Genomic DNA, 13351 nt, shown 5'->3' on the forward strand with positions numbered 1-13351 from the left:
TGTGAGTAGAATTGGGAGGTATCTCACAAAACATATTGAGTGGAAGAAGCCAGATACCAAAGTTTATGCTCAGTGAGTGATTCCATATATATGAACGTAAACAATCAAAACTAAGCTGTGCTGTTGGGACTTAGACAGATATGGTCTTACCAGGGTAGTGACTAGAAGGGTCTCTGGAGACTTGGAGGCTGACCATGGTCTTGTTTCTTGAGCCAGGTACTGATGGATACTTGGGTGTGTTCAGTTTGTGATAAAAAAGATCATTGTGAGTTATATACTTTTGATACAAGTGCTTTTTGGGATGCACAGTTTTTTTACATTTAAAAAAAATTAAAGTTAAAAAATCTGATTGTGTTGTGATTTCCAGGATGGGAGTGCTCTTAGCCCCTGTGTCTTCACCCTGCAGAGAGGAGGCGTGGAACCATAGGTTGTCTCTCCTTCTTGCAGGGAGGCTCAAGCCAGGGGCTGAGCACTGCAGTGGGGTCAAGGTGCGAGCAGAAACCCAGGGCTACACCACGCTTCTCGTGAGCTACAGGCATAACCACATCCACTTGAGTGCCAAGATCACCATTGCCGCCTATCTGCCCCTCAAGGTGAGCTCTGACCCTCTTCCTCGCCCACCCCTTCTCTGACATCTGACATGAATAGTCCAGTGTTCCAATTCATACTCAAACCCAGAATGTGCAGAATGACTCTTGGAATTCATGTCCTTGTGAGGAATGTGTATGGCCTAGCCACCCTCTGTCTTCTCATCCTGGACCCTTGACTGCTGACACCAGTGGCCAAAGGAGTGTCGGTTCTGACAGCTTCAGAAGGATGCAGTTCCCGGTGGGATCCTAGAGTGTGGACAAGAGCCCTGGGGTGTTACGCACACGTTCAGGTCTCAAGTCGGCATTCTGCCCTTGCACGACATTAGAAAGTCACGTCATGTTCTGAGTCCCTGTTCCTAGCTGCAGAGGGAGGTGGGCATGGTGTCGTGGTATCTGAGCACACACCTTCACTCCCACAGCAGACCTGGCACTTAACCACCAATGTGAGTATTGCACTCACTCTGGGCCTCACTTTTCCTGTCTGTGGAATGGGGCTGATACCACACTTAACTTTAGATGATGATTATATAACCAAGTGAATGAAAGGGGCTTGGGACAGTGACTAATGTGTAGTAAGTGCTCAAAAGATGAACTAAAAGAGAATTCCACCTAAGTACACTGGGTACCACTCAGTAGGATGGTGGATGTAGCTCTTGGACTCTGTGTTTCAGGGAGCTAGTCATTCTTTGCATTTCCATAACACCTTGAATCCACTCTTGGGACAGCTTTCACCCTGGTTTTGTCACTACATTTTTTCCTGTTGCTTTTGCAGTTAGAGGCAAGCCCAGTGATATTAGCTCAGTGCACAGGGCCTGATTCAGAGCAGAATTCAATCAAGGGCTGTCTGTTTTATTATGGATGAGTAAGAAAATGTCCAGGATTACCTACCCAGAATTAAGACGCCCACATCTCCTGAATGCCAGACCACAAGTAGCAGACACCTATAGATGAATGTCAAGTGCAGAAGGCCCAGTCCTCTTCCTATGCCATCATCCTCTGATTCAGCTGGTATTGACAAGTGCTTTCTATATGATAGTACCCCTTTGAGGCCTTAGAGATACAATTGTCCAAACACGGAAAATTCACCCTAGTGCACTGACATGCTAACTGAGAGAAGTAAAGACAGGCAATAAAGAAACCAAATAAGTGACGTAGTATGTACATCTGTGCCATGGCATGGGTATTAGTGCATGGCACTAGAGGTGGCGAGAGAGAGTAGAGAGCAGACTTCAAGAGGATTGAAATCCCTAAGATGGCAGTGATCATTCTCAGAACTCCCTGTCACCACCTTCCACGAGATGGGCAGCCCACCAGGAACCTGAGGAGGAGGTTCCCCAAGGCCCTTTCTTGTGCTTACTCCAGATGGTCCAATTGTCTGGGTATTTAGCCAGAGCAGAGAGGCCAATGACTGAGTCTACTGTCCAAAGTTGGGATAAAAGAGGAAGATGTCCTCAACCAAGCTGGCTTCCTGATTGAACAAACTTTGACAGAGAAAGATGGGTATGGGGAATCTTCTTTATTTTCCCCTCTTGCCTTGATATATGTTAAGATCAGAATTCTTTGCAAGTAACAAAAGCCAAAATGATGATGGCTCAAACAGTAAAGAATTTTTCTTTCATATGTGAGATCTTAAGGTGGACAGTACAGGACTAGTGTGGTAGCCACATTGTCATCAGGGACCCAGGCTTCTGTTGTTTCATGCATCATCCTCTTTCATGCATCCTCTTCAATATTTTCTCCCTCAAGTTTGCCTCATAGTTCAAAATGGATGCTGAAATTCCGGTCATCACATTCCCGTTCCAAATTATAGGAAGGGCAAAGAGTCACCTCTTAGGGAGTTCCCTGACTTTCACCAGTTGCTTTCTGCTACATGAGACTATCCAGCTCCTAATCTAGAATTCAAAACCCCAAGAATAATCTGACCCCCAGTACAGAACATTCACTCACTAAAAGTTAGCCTGTTGGCCACACCTATGGGCAAGAGAGGATGGGCAGTATCTTAGATGGATAAAACAGGGTCTCCCTAAGGAAGAAGGGGAGTGTGGAAACAATGAAGAAGGCAGCTAAGTTAACAGTTCACTCTGCAGATGGTCACTGGGTACTTGGTGTCAGGCCCAGGCCCAGAAGATAGGGTCTGGGGAGAAATCTGTCTGTCCCTTGGGAGGCTAGTGGCCTATGGGAATGCCAGACACTCAGACAGTTATAGGGGGTCATAATAGAGGGGACCAGAAGCAGGCATAGAGCAGGAAGCATGACTCATGGGGAACTAACTGGATTCTGAAACAGGCAGCTAGGTGGGCCTCTTGGGTTTGGACTTGGATGTTTGCATGTAGCCGACGGCAGTGAAGGTTGGGGAGTAGTAACAGCAGACACTTATAAGAGCACCCTGACCGGCCAGACCGTGGGTAGGTGTGCCATTCCCGATCTTGTGGAGACTGCTTCCCCCTGACCCATGCTGACCTATACCTTACCTCCAACATCTGATTGTCCCGTGAGGATTCTACAGTGATTTAGACTCAAGTATGCCCCTTACCTAACTCCTCCACTGTCAGCCTCCGACTACTTTAGCCTCTCTCTGCTGTAGGGGTCTTGAGTGCCCTTGTCTTTCTGAAGCTTACTTTTGGGGAGCTCTGGGTCTAGGTCTGGATTCTGGAGGTCAATGTGGACCATGCACATGGATGCTGGAGGCTCAGGGCCAGCCACGTGTAGGTGGGGCCTTAGATTGTCACTTCCCAGCATCCTCTGGATCTGTGTCCAGCCCTAGACTGAGTGTGAACATCAGTCTACACGGAGAAGTGTAGACTTCCAGTGCGTCTCAGATGATCCAGCCCACCCTTAGGTTTTGTAAACCTGGAAACTAAGGTCTGAATAGGTGCATGGCATCCTCCTATCATGTCTTTATCTGTTTGGATGTTTGCGCTTTAATATTCTCAACAGAGCCTGTGCCATTTATGGATGTCCTTCAGTGGCTGTGCTGACAGCTAGCCTGCCTCCTTGGCACATTTTATGCCTGAGTGGTAAAGGGATTAAGTGTGAAGGTGATAATTCATAGCTCTCTGGTTGTTAATTATAAGACATGCCTGTGCCTTTGGACAGTCATTTCCCTTTGGGCTCGTCATGAAGACAATCTCTAACAAGGTTTACAAACGACCTTCTTTGCCTGTAGTGCAGTTTTACCAGCAGTAGCAATAAGACATGGGCAAGAGCAAGAGGTTTGTAATCAGAGCAGGTTACATATGCCCATGCTTGACTTGCCTGGGATTCACGTCCATATCTGTAAGATAAAGATGGCAGGGGCCACTTATTGAGCATGACCTAGGCATACATTCAGGACTTGCATACATGCCCCTAAAACCCCAACGTAAGTCTATGAGGCAGAAGTTATCATTGTATCTATTTTACTTGCTTAAGGCCACACAGTAGCAAGTGACAGCTTCCTTCTCATTGTGGGAACTGAGAAAGAGATAAATGAACACACATGTAGTGATGGTGGGAGTGACAAGGACAATGAAGCAGGAGTGGTAGAGGCTCTGCTTTAGACAGGAGGGAGGTACAGAAGGCCTCCCTGAGGACTGGGTGTCTGAGCAGAGGCCATGTGGCTGTCCTGAGGGAGAGAGTTCCAGGGGGAAACAAAGCAAAGACCCTGAGCATGCTGAACATCTACACCAAAGAAGGACATGCAGAAGAGTGTCTGTGTGTGCACATGTGCCCATGTGTGTGGGGACGGGTGTCTAAGAATCATAACCTGTATCAAATCCAGGGAGGTGCTCTGAGGGTCTAGTGTAACCACACGCACACCCACCTTTTTGCTCTCCTGCCACCTGTGAGGATGTATGTGTCTTGAGCTACTGCCCAGTAGGGTTCCCATCTCCAAATTCCAGGTGACAGTTAGCCAGGGTGCTGCACCAGTGCCCAGGACTGTGGAGATAGCCATGTGCTTGTCAGTCTGTAGGCGAGGACAGCTGGCTGTTGGCAGCTGGCAGGTTAGTACCCAGCTCCTGTGGGGTGAAGGGGAGGAAAGGAACAGAGCCAGAGAGAGGGTCAGGGGCCCAGATAGGTAGCCTGTGGTCAGATTAGGGCTCACTGGCTGGGAAACTGAGGCAGAAGTCATATATCTTGGGCCAAAATGAAAGAAGAGGCAAACAATAAATGACTGAAGATTCCTGCCTCTTTTCCCCCAAATCCATAGACAAGGCAATAAGAAGAGTGAAGGAAAATTTCTGCCAAAATATCTGTCTCTAGTCTGGAGGCAGAACACACCCTAGGGAGACTCCCTTTTTCTTTGGCATGCCTTCAACTGATGCTCTTCCACATTATGAATTATGGAGGGTAGTGTGTTTTACTTAAGGCGACCTGATTTACTGACATGTAGATACTCCGTAACAGTCTAGATGTGTGTTTGGCCAAACAGCTGGGCATCACAACCAAGTTGATAAATAAAAGTAATGTTCAAAGGAGGTGTGGAGTGCTTTGGTTCCACCCATTCCCACCCTATCCCAGGAAGACACACAGAGGTTCTGAAACTGGACATTTTTCCCTGAGCTTGTACACTTGAGGCTTCTAGATTCTTAGAGAGTAGGACTTGGGGAAGCTGGACCTTGGAGTAATCTCTATGTCTGGTGATTGAACTGTTAAGGATTTACTCATCTGCCATGATCCATCACAGGCTGTCTGAATAGAAGTGACCCCTGCCCTTGTGGGCTCTGGTCTGATATTAGCACTGGGTATCTACCTGCATCCATGCCATGCCCATGGCAGGCATTGCTAATCAATACTGGCATCCTCTATTTAGCTCAGCCTTGGAACCCAGCTCCACAAATCCTGCCACTGTCAGCTTTTACTGCTCAGTCATAAATGGCACTTGAGGTAAACCATACCTGTAATGCTTGAGCTAAAAAATACTGAGACTCGTAAGAGGCAAAGGCATGTGGTGCAGACTTAATGATCAATCTGATGTAGTTAGACATGTTTCCATTTCTTCTCAGTTTAGAGTTTGCTTTTTAATTTACTTTTTGAATATGTGAATGTTGATGGTGTTCCAAAGCTAAAATTGCATTAAAAAGAATACTCAGAAATCTCATTTCCGTTACAATCCCTCTGCCCTCTTCCCCCCCTGTAGAAAAGGATCTGGATTCTTTTCCTGTGTATTTCTGCTTAAATTAGCAAGAGTGATTGATTGCTCTTATATATTCCTTCCTTCATCTCTTATTAAAAGGTGGTATGCTCCATCGCCTGTTCTGCCTCTTGATTCTTAACAATCGGGCAACCACCCCCCTCCCCCCTCCCCGTCAGTATTCTGGGTAAGCCACAGGGCTCCGTTAAGGATGTTTCTAGGCTTTTACAATTTTGCCAATGTAGTGAGTAGCTTCAGGATGCATTACTACAAGGAGTTAAGTTGTTAAGTGCCAGTGAGTTTGAACTGCCAACCTTACAGTTCAAACCGACTTTGCAGTCCAAAGCATTAACCCACAGAGCCACACCAGGACTCCCTACAAGGAGTATTGCTTGGAAATGGGTAAATAACGTCTGTAATCTCGGTAGATTTCACAGCATTTCTCTGCAGGGGCTATACCATTTTGTAATTTCACTAGCAGGGTTTGAGAATACATGCTTCTACACAGATATGCTGGCACAGTGTGGGGTCAGAATTTTTTATTTTTGCTGATCAGAGGACTGAGAAATAATATCTCAGAGTTATTGTAATTTCTTCTTGCTTAAAAAAAAAAACACTTGTTTTTTTGCCATGTGATTTTTCATTTGCCAGATGACTGGAGTTAAAGAAGGAAGCTGATGAGCCTCACCCTAGTAGGCCCACAGTTGATCAGTGAGAGACCCCCAGATCCTTGCAGTGAAGTGGGAAGCAGGGGAGAGGAGTCTTTGACTCTACGTGAGGGAGGAAGCAGGGCCTTGCCAGAGGGGTAACTAAGCCATGAGGTCTGCTAAGAGTTGCCTGAATTATGGGGAAGCGATAGTGAAAGGCAGCGGGCACCCTCAGTGAGGACCCAGAGAGGCGAGGAGGATGCTGAAGGAAAGGCCACTTGTCAGAGGGACAAGGTCAGGGCTCAGGAGTCCCAGCTCCTGAGGGGAAATGGAAGTCTCTTTGAGCACAGCAGGAGCGGAGGACTTGTTTAGGAGAGTAAGGGGGAAACACCCTGACAAGTGGAGACCTGGTATCACCTCAGTGATCTCTGAAGTGATAGGTCAGCCTAGGGTGTCAGGGAGAGGGCTGCAGGGTGTCAGGGTGAGGGTTGCAGGCTCCTCAGAGAGATCCCTTTTCTGCACCCCAGATGTATCTGGTGGAAGAGGTCCTCCTTCCCTCTGCTCTGAGTGAGAATGAGTCCCTTACCCAGAACCCTAAGGACTGCCCTTGTCCACGTGGGAGGCCCTGGAGCACGTTATGTAAGCTGGGAAAGTAAATGGGAGCCTTTTGTAAAAAGAGATTTTCATCCGTCCACTATTTACTTAATTGCCAATTTACTTTTTTATTTAACAAATAGTTATTGAACACCTAGTATGTGCCAGACACTGTTACAGGTGCTAGAGACAAAACTGGCAAACAGTCTATCTCATGGAGTGCAGACATACATATAAAAGGGGAAAGAGGCTGCCAGCAGTTATGCCCCCAAAGAACCCCCTGTCTACATCTCATTAGGTCATCTGGTGTATTTCTTTCTAGGACTTTTTAATGTGTATTCAAGACAGTATGGTTGTGATCAAACTATATGCTGAGTGTGTGCCCTACACTTGTAGTTCTTGTTAATGCTCTTTAGGGACCTGCAGAACATTCCATGGTATGGATATGCCATGTTTACTTCTCCTTATGGGTTTTAGATGGTTTCTGATCTTTGGCTATGATATGTAGTGTGATGAGCATCTTTGTACACGATGGTTTTCTTCTTCCTTTTCTGTTGTTAGGTTAGATTCCAGGTGTGGACTTCCTGGACTTGAAGACTAGAAATTTTTTTCCCCAAAGTTTTAATTTTGAATTGAGTGATAGTTTTGCATGGGAGAACTTCAGTTTGACAACATTGTTTCATTGCAATGATTACAATCTCCTCCGTGCAGCATCATTCAATAATACTTGCTTCTATTCCCTCTGTTTTGTTTTTTTTTGGGAGGGGCAGTGTACAAAAAAAACATTCAGGAATCATTTAAACAACCAAAGGGCACATTCTGCAAGCCTGCCTCCTGGCTGTCAGCACACAGCCTTTCTCTTTCCATGAGTCTAGAGTCCTCAGCTGCCCTCTCTCTCCATGTCATCATCTCTGCCTATATCTCTGGTGTTACTGCTTCTCTGGAGAGGGTTCCACATTCTGCTCATGCTCTTCTCCCTTGATGGTCCTAGAGTCTAGACTAGGAATATTTTAAAGGCTTTTACCAGATTGTTTTAAAAAGAGAAACATCATTTAGTATCCCCAGCAGTTTATCAGTGAACAAGGATTTCTTTCGTTTTAAAAGTGCTCTTACATCCCTTATTTATTCAGATCTTCAGAAAAACCCTATGGATGTTACAGACAAGGAAACTGAGTTTCAAAGAGGAAACTACTGTGGGAATGGAGTAGCTTCAGGGTGGGGAACCTGGCTGCAGCTGCCCAGCCTCTCTCACAGGAATACTGTGTCCTCTCTCCCTTTCCTCCACAGGCTGTGGACCCCTCCTCTGTTGCCCTGGTGACCCTGGGATCCTCAAAGGAGATGCTGTTTGAAGGAGGTCCCAGACCTTGGGTCCTTGAGCCTTCCAAGTTCTTCCAGAACGTCACCTCTGAGGACATGGACAGCATTACTCTGGCGCTCTTTGGCCCCCCTGCCTCCCGGAATTACCAGCAACACTGGGTCGTTGTGACGTGCCAGGCCTTGGGTGAGCAGGTGAGAGAGCAGAAACTGCAGGCTCAGCTTGTTCAGAGGGAGGGATATTCTGCAGGGTCTCACAGCAAAATTTCATTGGATCTTCAAAGTACCTTTGAGAAAGTGCTGTTCCTGTTGTACCCATTTCACAGGCAGGTAAACAAGGCTTAGTAAAGTGGAAAGCCTACAGATCAGGGAGGAAATTGCCTTGTTTTGCTTCATTGTCAAGAATCCTGGTTTGTCAAGAGGCAGTGTGTCATTGGAGGAAGCCGAGGGTGTTTCCTTAGGATGGGCCGTTAACTGTCTTCCTCTGGTCATTCTTATAAAATGAAGGACTCAGGTTCTGCGGTACCAGCTCTAAAGCAAGTGTAGATCTCTTGCATCTCTAATTTCCGTCTCTGCATCAAATCAAACTGCACTCAGAGAGACATCAAGCAAAGCAAGTAGGAAGGGCAGGAATCCAGAAAGGCCCCCAGGACTTTTCCCACCCATTCCCCATGGAGCTCAGTCCATCTTTTTGTAGCACACACATGCTCAGTCTGTACCTCATTTTTATGAATAGCTTAAATCAGCATGGGTTCCTTATTTAAAAACCCACAAACTTGACATAACATGGTTCATAGAGATAATATTCTATATATTAGTTTTCTGAGTAGCCTCTGGGGTCTTAAAAGCTAAGACAGTTATTGGTCTTTTACTGCCCAGAGTAAAGTAAAGTGAGGGAAACCAAACTCATAGCAATTAGTCCAAAGGATTGCTAGCCCACAGAAACTACAGCCTCCTCTAACCTGAGACCAAGAGAACTAGATGGTGCCCCGCTACCACTACCTACTACTCTGACTGGGAACACAATAGAAAGTCCTAGTTAGAATGGGTGAAAAATACAGAAAAAAAGTCAAATCCATAAAAAAGACCAGACTTAACTGGCTGGCTAGAGACCGGGGAACCCTGGAGACTATTGCCCTAAGCCTCCCTTCTAATGGAACTGAAACCACCAAATGACAGACCAGCCTGTAAAATCAACAGTGAGAAATGAACTCTTTAGAAAAATCAACAATAGGAGACCAAAAGGGCAACATTTACCCAAAAACAAAATGAGAAGGCAAGAGGCGGCGGCGAACCCAGGGTGGGAGTGGGAGTGGGAGTGGGAGAGTGCCGGCACATTTCAGTGATTACATCCCATGTCACAGAACAATTGTGAATGAATTATTGAATAGAAAACAAATTTTCTGTGTAAAATTTTGCCTAAGCACAATAAAATAATTCCCCAACCCCCACAAACTCATGAATGTAGTAATGCAACTTTTGATTGGCGGAGTGACCCGTCCTAAGAAGTGGAAATCCACAGAGTGTAACCTGGGACAAACAGAGACAGTACTTCTGGCGACGGCGTAGAGAGCCCACTTGGCTTTCGCCTGAAAACTTCTTAAACACTGAGAAAGCACCTTCCCACAGAGGATGCTATTGAGCCTTTGTAATTACACCCTGGCATGTAGGTGTCATCAGCACCCCTGTTCCTTCCATAGAAGACAACACTGAGTCTTGGGGAGCTTGGGTGGCATGGTTTAGCTCCAAGGGGAGCAGGGACTCACAGGTGTGTCTGCCTGCACCTTTTGTATCTTTTGTCCAGGTCATTGCTCTCTCCGTGGGAAACAAGCCTAGCATCACCAACCCCTTCCCTGCAGTGGAACCTGCTGTGGTGAAGTTTGTCTGTGCCCCACCGTCCAGGCTCACCCTCATGCCTATCTATGCCAGTCCCCAGCTGGACCTGTCCTGCCCACTGCTGCAGCAGAATAAGCAGGTGGTAAGTATGGGCAGTTCCTTAGGGGCGGGACAGGGTTCCCACTTAATTGGGAAGAGGACTTAGCTTTCTAGACCCTCAGGAGTATCTAGGGACTGAGGTCACACTTTCCTCCTCTCATGCACAACCAGGTGCGTTGTGGACAGTTTCACTTGTGGTATACTTGTTAGGGGAGTCTAGGACTTGAAAAAGTGAGGTGGCTCACTAAAGCAGCACCAGGTGAAAACAGAGTCCTTTCTGTGTTTGTACAGATGTCGACATTTCCTTCCATAACTCAAGGATGTTAGCAGAGAGGGCACTGTGTGTCTGTGTGCAGAGCCAAGGTGGGTGGCCAGAGCAGCATTCTCCAGGATGTGTGTATGAGGATATGTTTCACATGTGAGTGTGGAGAGTGGGAAGTCATTTGGAGGCCATGTTAACAGCAGGGATGTAAAGTGAAATCCCAGCCAATTTATCCCTTAATCCCTTAGGCATTTTCAGCCAGGTTCTCCTGTTGAGGTTCCGGAGATGGAGCACCCTTCAGCTGGCCCTCGCCCTTCTCTGAGGAGCTGTGCAGGCTTCTCCTCACCCATTGGTTTGTTCATTCCACGTGGATTTATAGAACACGTGCTCTGTGCTATGTGTGGTCTAGACTCTGGGAGTTCAGCAGTATTCAGGATGAGGGGAAGATCAGAAGGACACACAAATACACCAGACTGTGTCAGAGTTGGGAAGGGCTGTGGAGAAGACTAAATAGGGAAATAGGGACGAGATAGGCAACTGGAGGATGCTTCTTGGTAGGGAGCTAGGAAAGACCACTGAGGAGGAGGGGCCAAGAAGAGCTGAGGTGAGGAGCCCCAGGCAGGTAGAACAGCAAGTGCAAAGGCCCTGAGACCAGACTAGGGTCTCTAGGGTTCCTACTGCCTCCTTAATCATCAGAATAATTTTGTGTGCCCAAAGCTTTAACCAACTCTGAGCTTTATTCCACTCTCACCATGACCATCTCCAAGGCATGGCTAATTTCACCCTTTCAGCAGTACTGCCCAGCTCCAGACTCAGCCTTCTCAGCAGCTTCTCTTTGCCCAGCCTCATTGCACAGCCAGCCTAGGGTGTGGCCTGAGAGGGATTGTGTTTTCCTGGAGCCAATCTCTGTAGTCAGAACCCTCTCGTCTGTTCTGCAGTTTGCCCTGGCTGAACCCTTATTGCTGTCTACATTGGTGTCCCCACCTTAGGGGAGCACTGTGGGCAACTCTGCCTTGGATCTAAATGCATATCTTTGAAGCTATAGTTGATGCTTGAATAACAGGATGACTAGGGATGCATAGCCAAAAATCTTCATTCCCCCAAAACTTAATTACTGAAAGCCTACTGTTGGCCAGAAGCCCTTCAGATGACATAGCTTACAGTTAACTAGTATATAGTTTATATACCATATGAAGTGACTTCAGAAAGCTCATGGAAAATGGAATGAAAAGATAATGGAATTTTTCATGAACTTTTTGAAGCCCCCTGTATGTATTACATGTTGCACCCACATAAAGGCTGCATTTTTCATATTAGATAAAAGTACAAGGTTTTTATGCCTGCTGGTGTGACTGTAGTGAAGACTACAAATTTCCTTCTTTTTGGTTACAATGATCCTCATCCTGGATTCATTTATCTTGAAATGGTGGTGGTCACCTGCAGCTGCAGACCCCAACCTACAATACATGCCAAACTACTCACCTGTTTCTTGTAAGGTAATGCCCTGTCTGCTGCTTCAGAGCATTTCCAGCATCACTGCTGATCCTAACGTAGCCTAATCAGCCTTTTCAAAACCAAAGACAAAGAAAGAATCTTGATTGTATGCAGATTGAGAAAAAACAAAGTATTGTCCATGAAGGGCAACCAATAAGACTAAGCTCTGCTTTCTTGGCAGAAATCATGCAGGCAAGAAAGCAGTAGGCAGACGACATGAACAGACGCCTCACCAAAGAAGACATTCAGCCAAAAACCACATATAGGAATGCTCACAATCATTAACTATTTGTTGTTGTTAAGTGCCATCAAGTCAGTTTCTGAGGAGCAGCTGTAGGTTTGAACTGCTGACCTTGTGGTTCACAGTCCAGTGCTGATCCTACAGAACCACACCAGGACTCAAATACCATTGAAGGAATGAGTCATTAGGCTTGGGGGCTTAGGACCATAGTGTCAAGTTAATTGGTATAACATAATCTCCAAAGACAATATTCTAAGTCCTACTTTGGTGAGTAGCAAATGGGGCCTTAAAAGCTTGTGAGCATCCATCTAAGGTGTAGCTGTATGTCTTCCCCATCCAGAGCAAAGAAGAATGAAGAAAACTCAAAAAATCAAGGGAACAGTCTAAAGGACTAATGGACCAAATGAACCTTAGCTTCCATGACCCTGAGATCCGTACTAGATTTAGCCTGGCTACCTCTGTTGACCACTCTGAAAGGGATCACAATAGCAGGTCGTGGTTAGAGTGGGAGCAGAATGTAGAATGAAACTCAAAATCATAAAAAAAGACACCAGGCTCACTGGTTTGATGGACACTGGTGGAATCTCTGAGACTATGGTCCTTTATTGTTGTTAAGTGCCGTGAAGTTGGTTCTGACTCATAGTGACCTTGGATAGGGTTTCTGAGGAGCAGCTAGTGGGTTTGAAACACTGACCTTGTATATAGCAGTCTAGTGCTGAGCCTACAGCATGGTCCTTAGACTCCCGACAAGCCTGGAACTGAACTCAGCCCCATGGCTCAACTTTCATTCAAACAATAGACATCTCTATAAGGTGACGAGCAACACCAGGGAGGTACACACTCCTTAGAATAATCAACCATGTGAGAGGAAGAGAGCAGCATTTACCCAGGAGGGGGAGATAAGAAAGAAGCAGAAATGGAAATCATGAACACAGAGAAGAAATGGGGAGAGTACTGTTACATTGGGGGGATTTCAATCAATGTCACCCAACAAAATGTAAATGAATTGTTGAATGGAAAACCAATTGTTCTATGTGTTGTTGTTAAATGCCGTTGAGTCAGTTCCCACTCATTGTGACGTTGTTTAGGGTTTCTGAGGAACAACTGGTGGGTTTGAACTGCTGACCTTATGGTTCACAGTCCAGTGCTTATCCTACAGCT

The 13351-nt window shown here is 46.2% G+C and overlaps 1 protein-coding gene across 1 annotated transcript in view; it reads left to right on the plus strand.

Moving 5' to 3' along the window:
- The window catches only part of NUP210 (nucleoporin 210kDa), a 131498-nt gene that overhangs the window by 71562 nt on the left and 46585 nt on the right, over nucleotides 1–13351 (plus strand). The window contains exons 14-16 of the mRNA XM_006870469.1: nucleotides 448–593; nucleotides 8232–8453; nucleotides 10063–10236. Coding sequence (XP_006870531.1) covers nucleotides 448–593; nucleotides 8232–8453; nucleotides 10063–10236 — 542 coding nt within the window. The remainder of the gene's footprint in view (nucleotides 1–447; nucleotides 594–8231; nucleotides 8454–10062; nucleotides 10237–13351) is intronic.

The sequence above is a fragment of the Chrysochloris asiatica genome, unplaced genomic scaffold (genome assembly GCF_000296735.1).
Source record: "Chrysochloris asiatica unplaced genomic scaffold, ChrAsi1.0 scaffold00142, whole genome shotgun sequence".
Classification (NCBI taxonomy): domain Eukaryota; kingdom Metazoa; phylum Chordata; class Mammalia; order Afrosoricida; family Chrysochloridae; genus Chrysochloris; species Chrysochloris asiatica.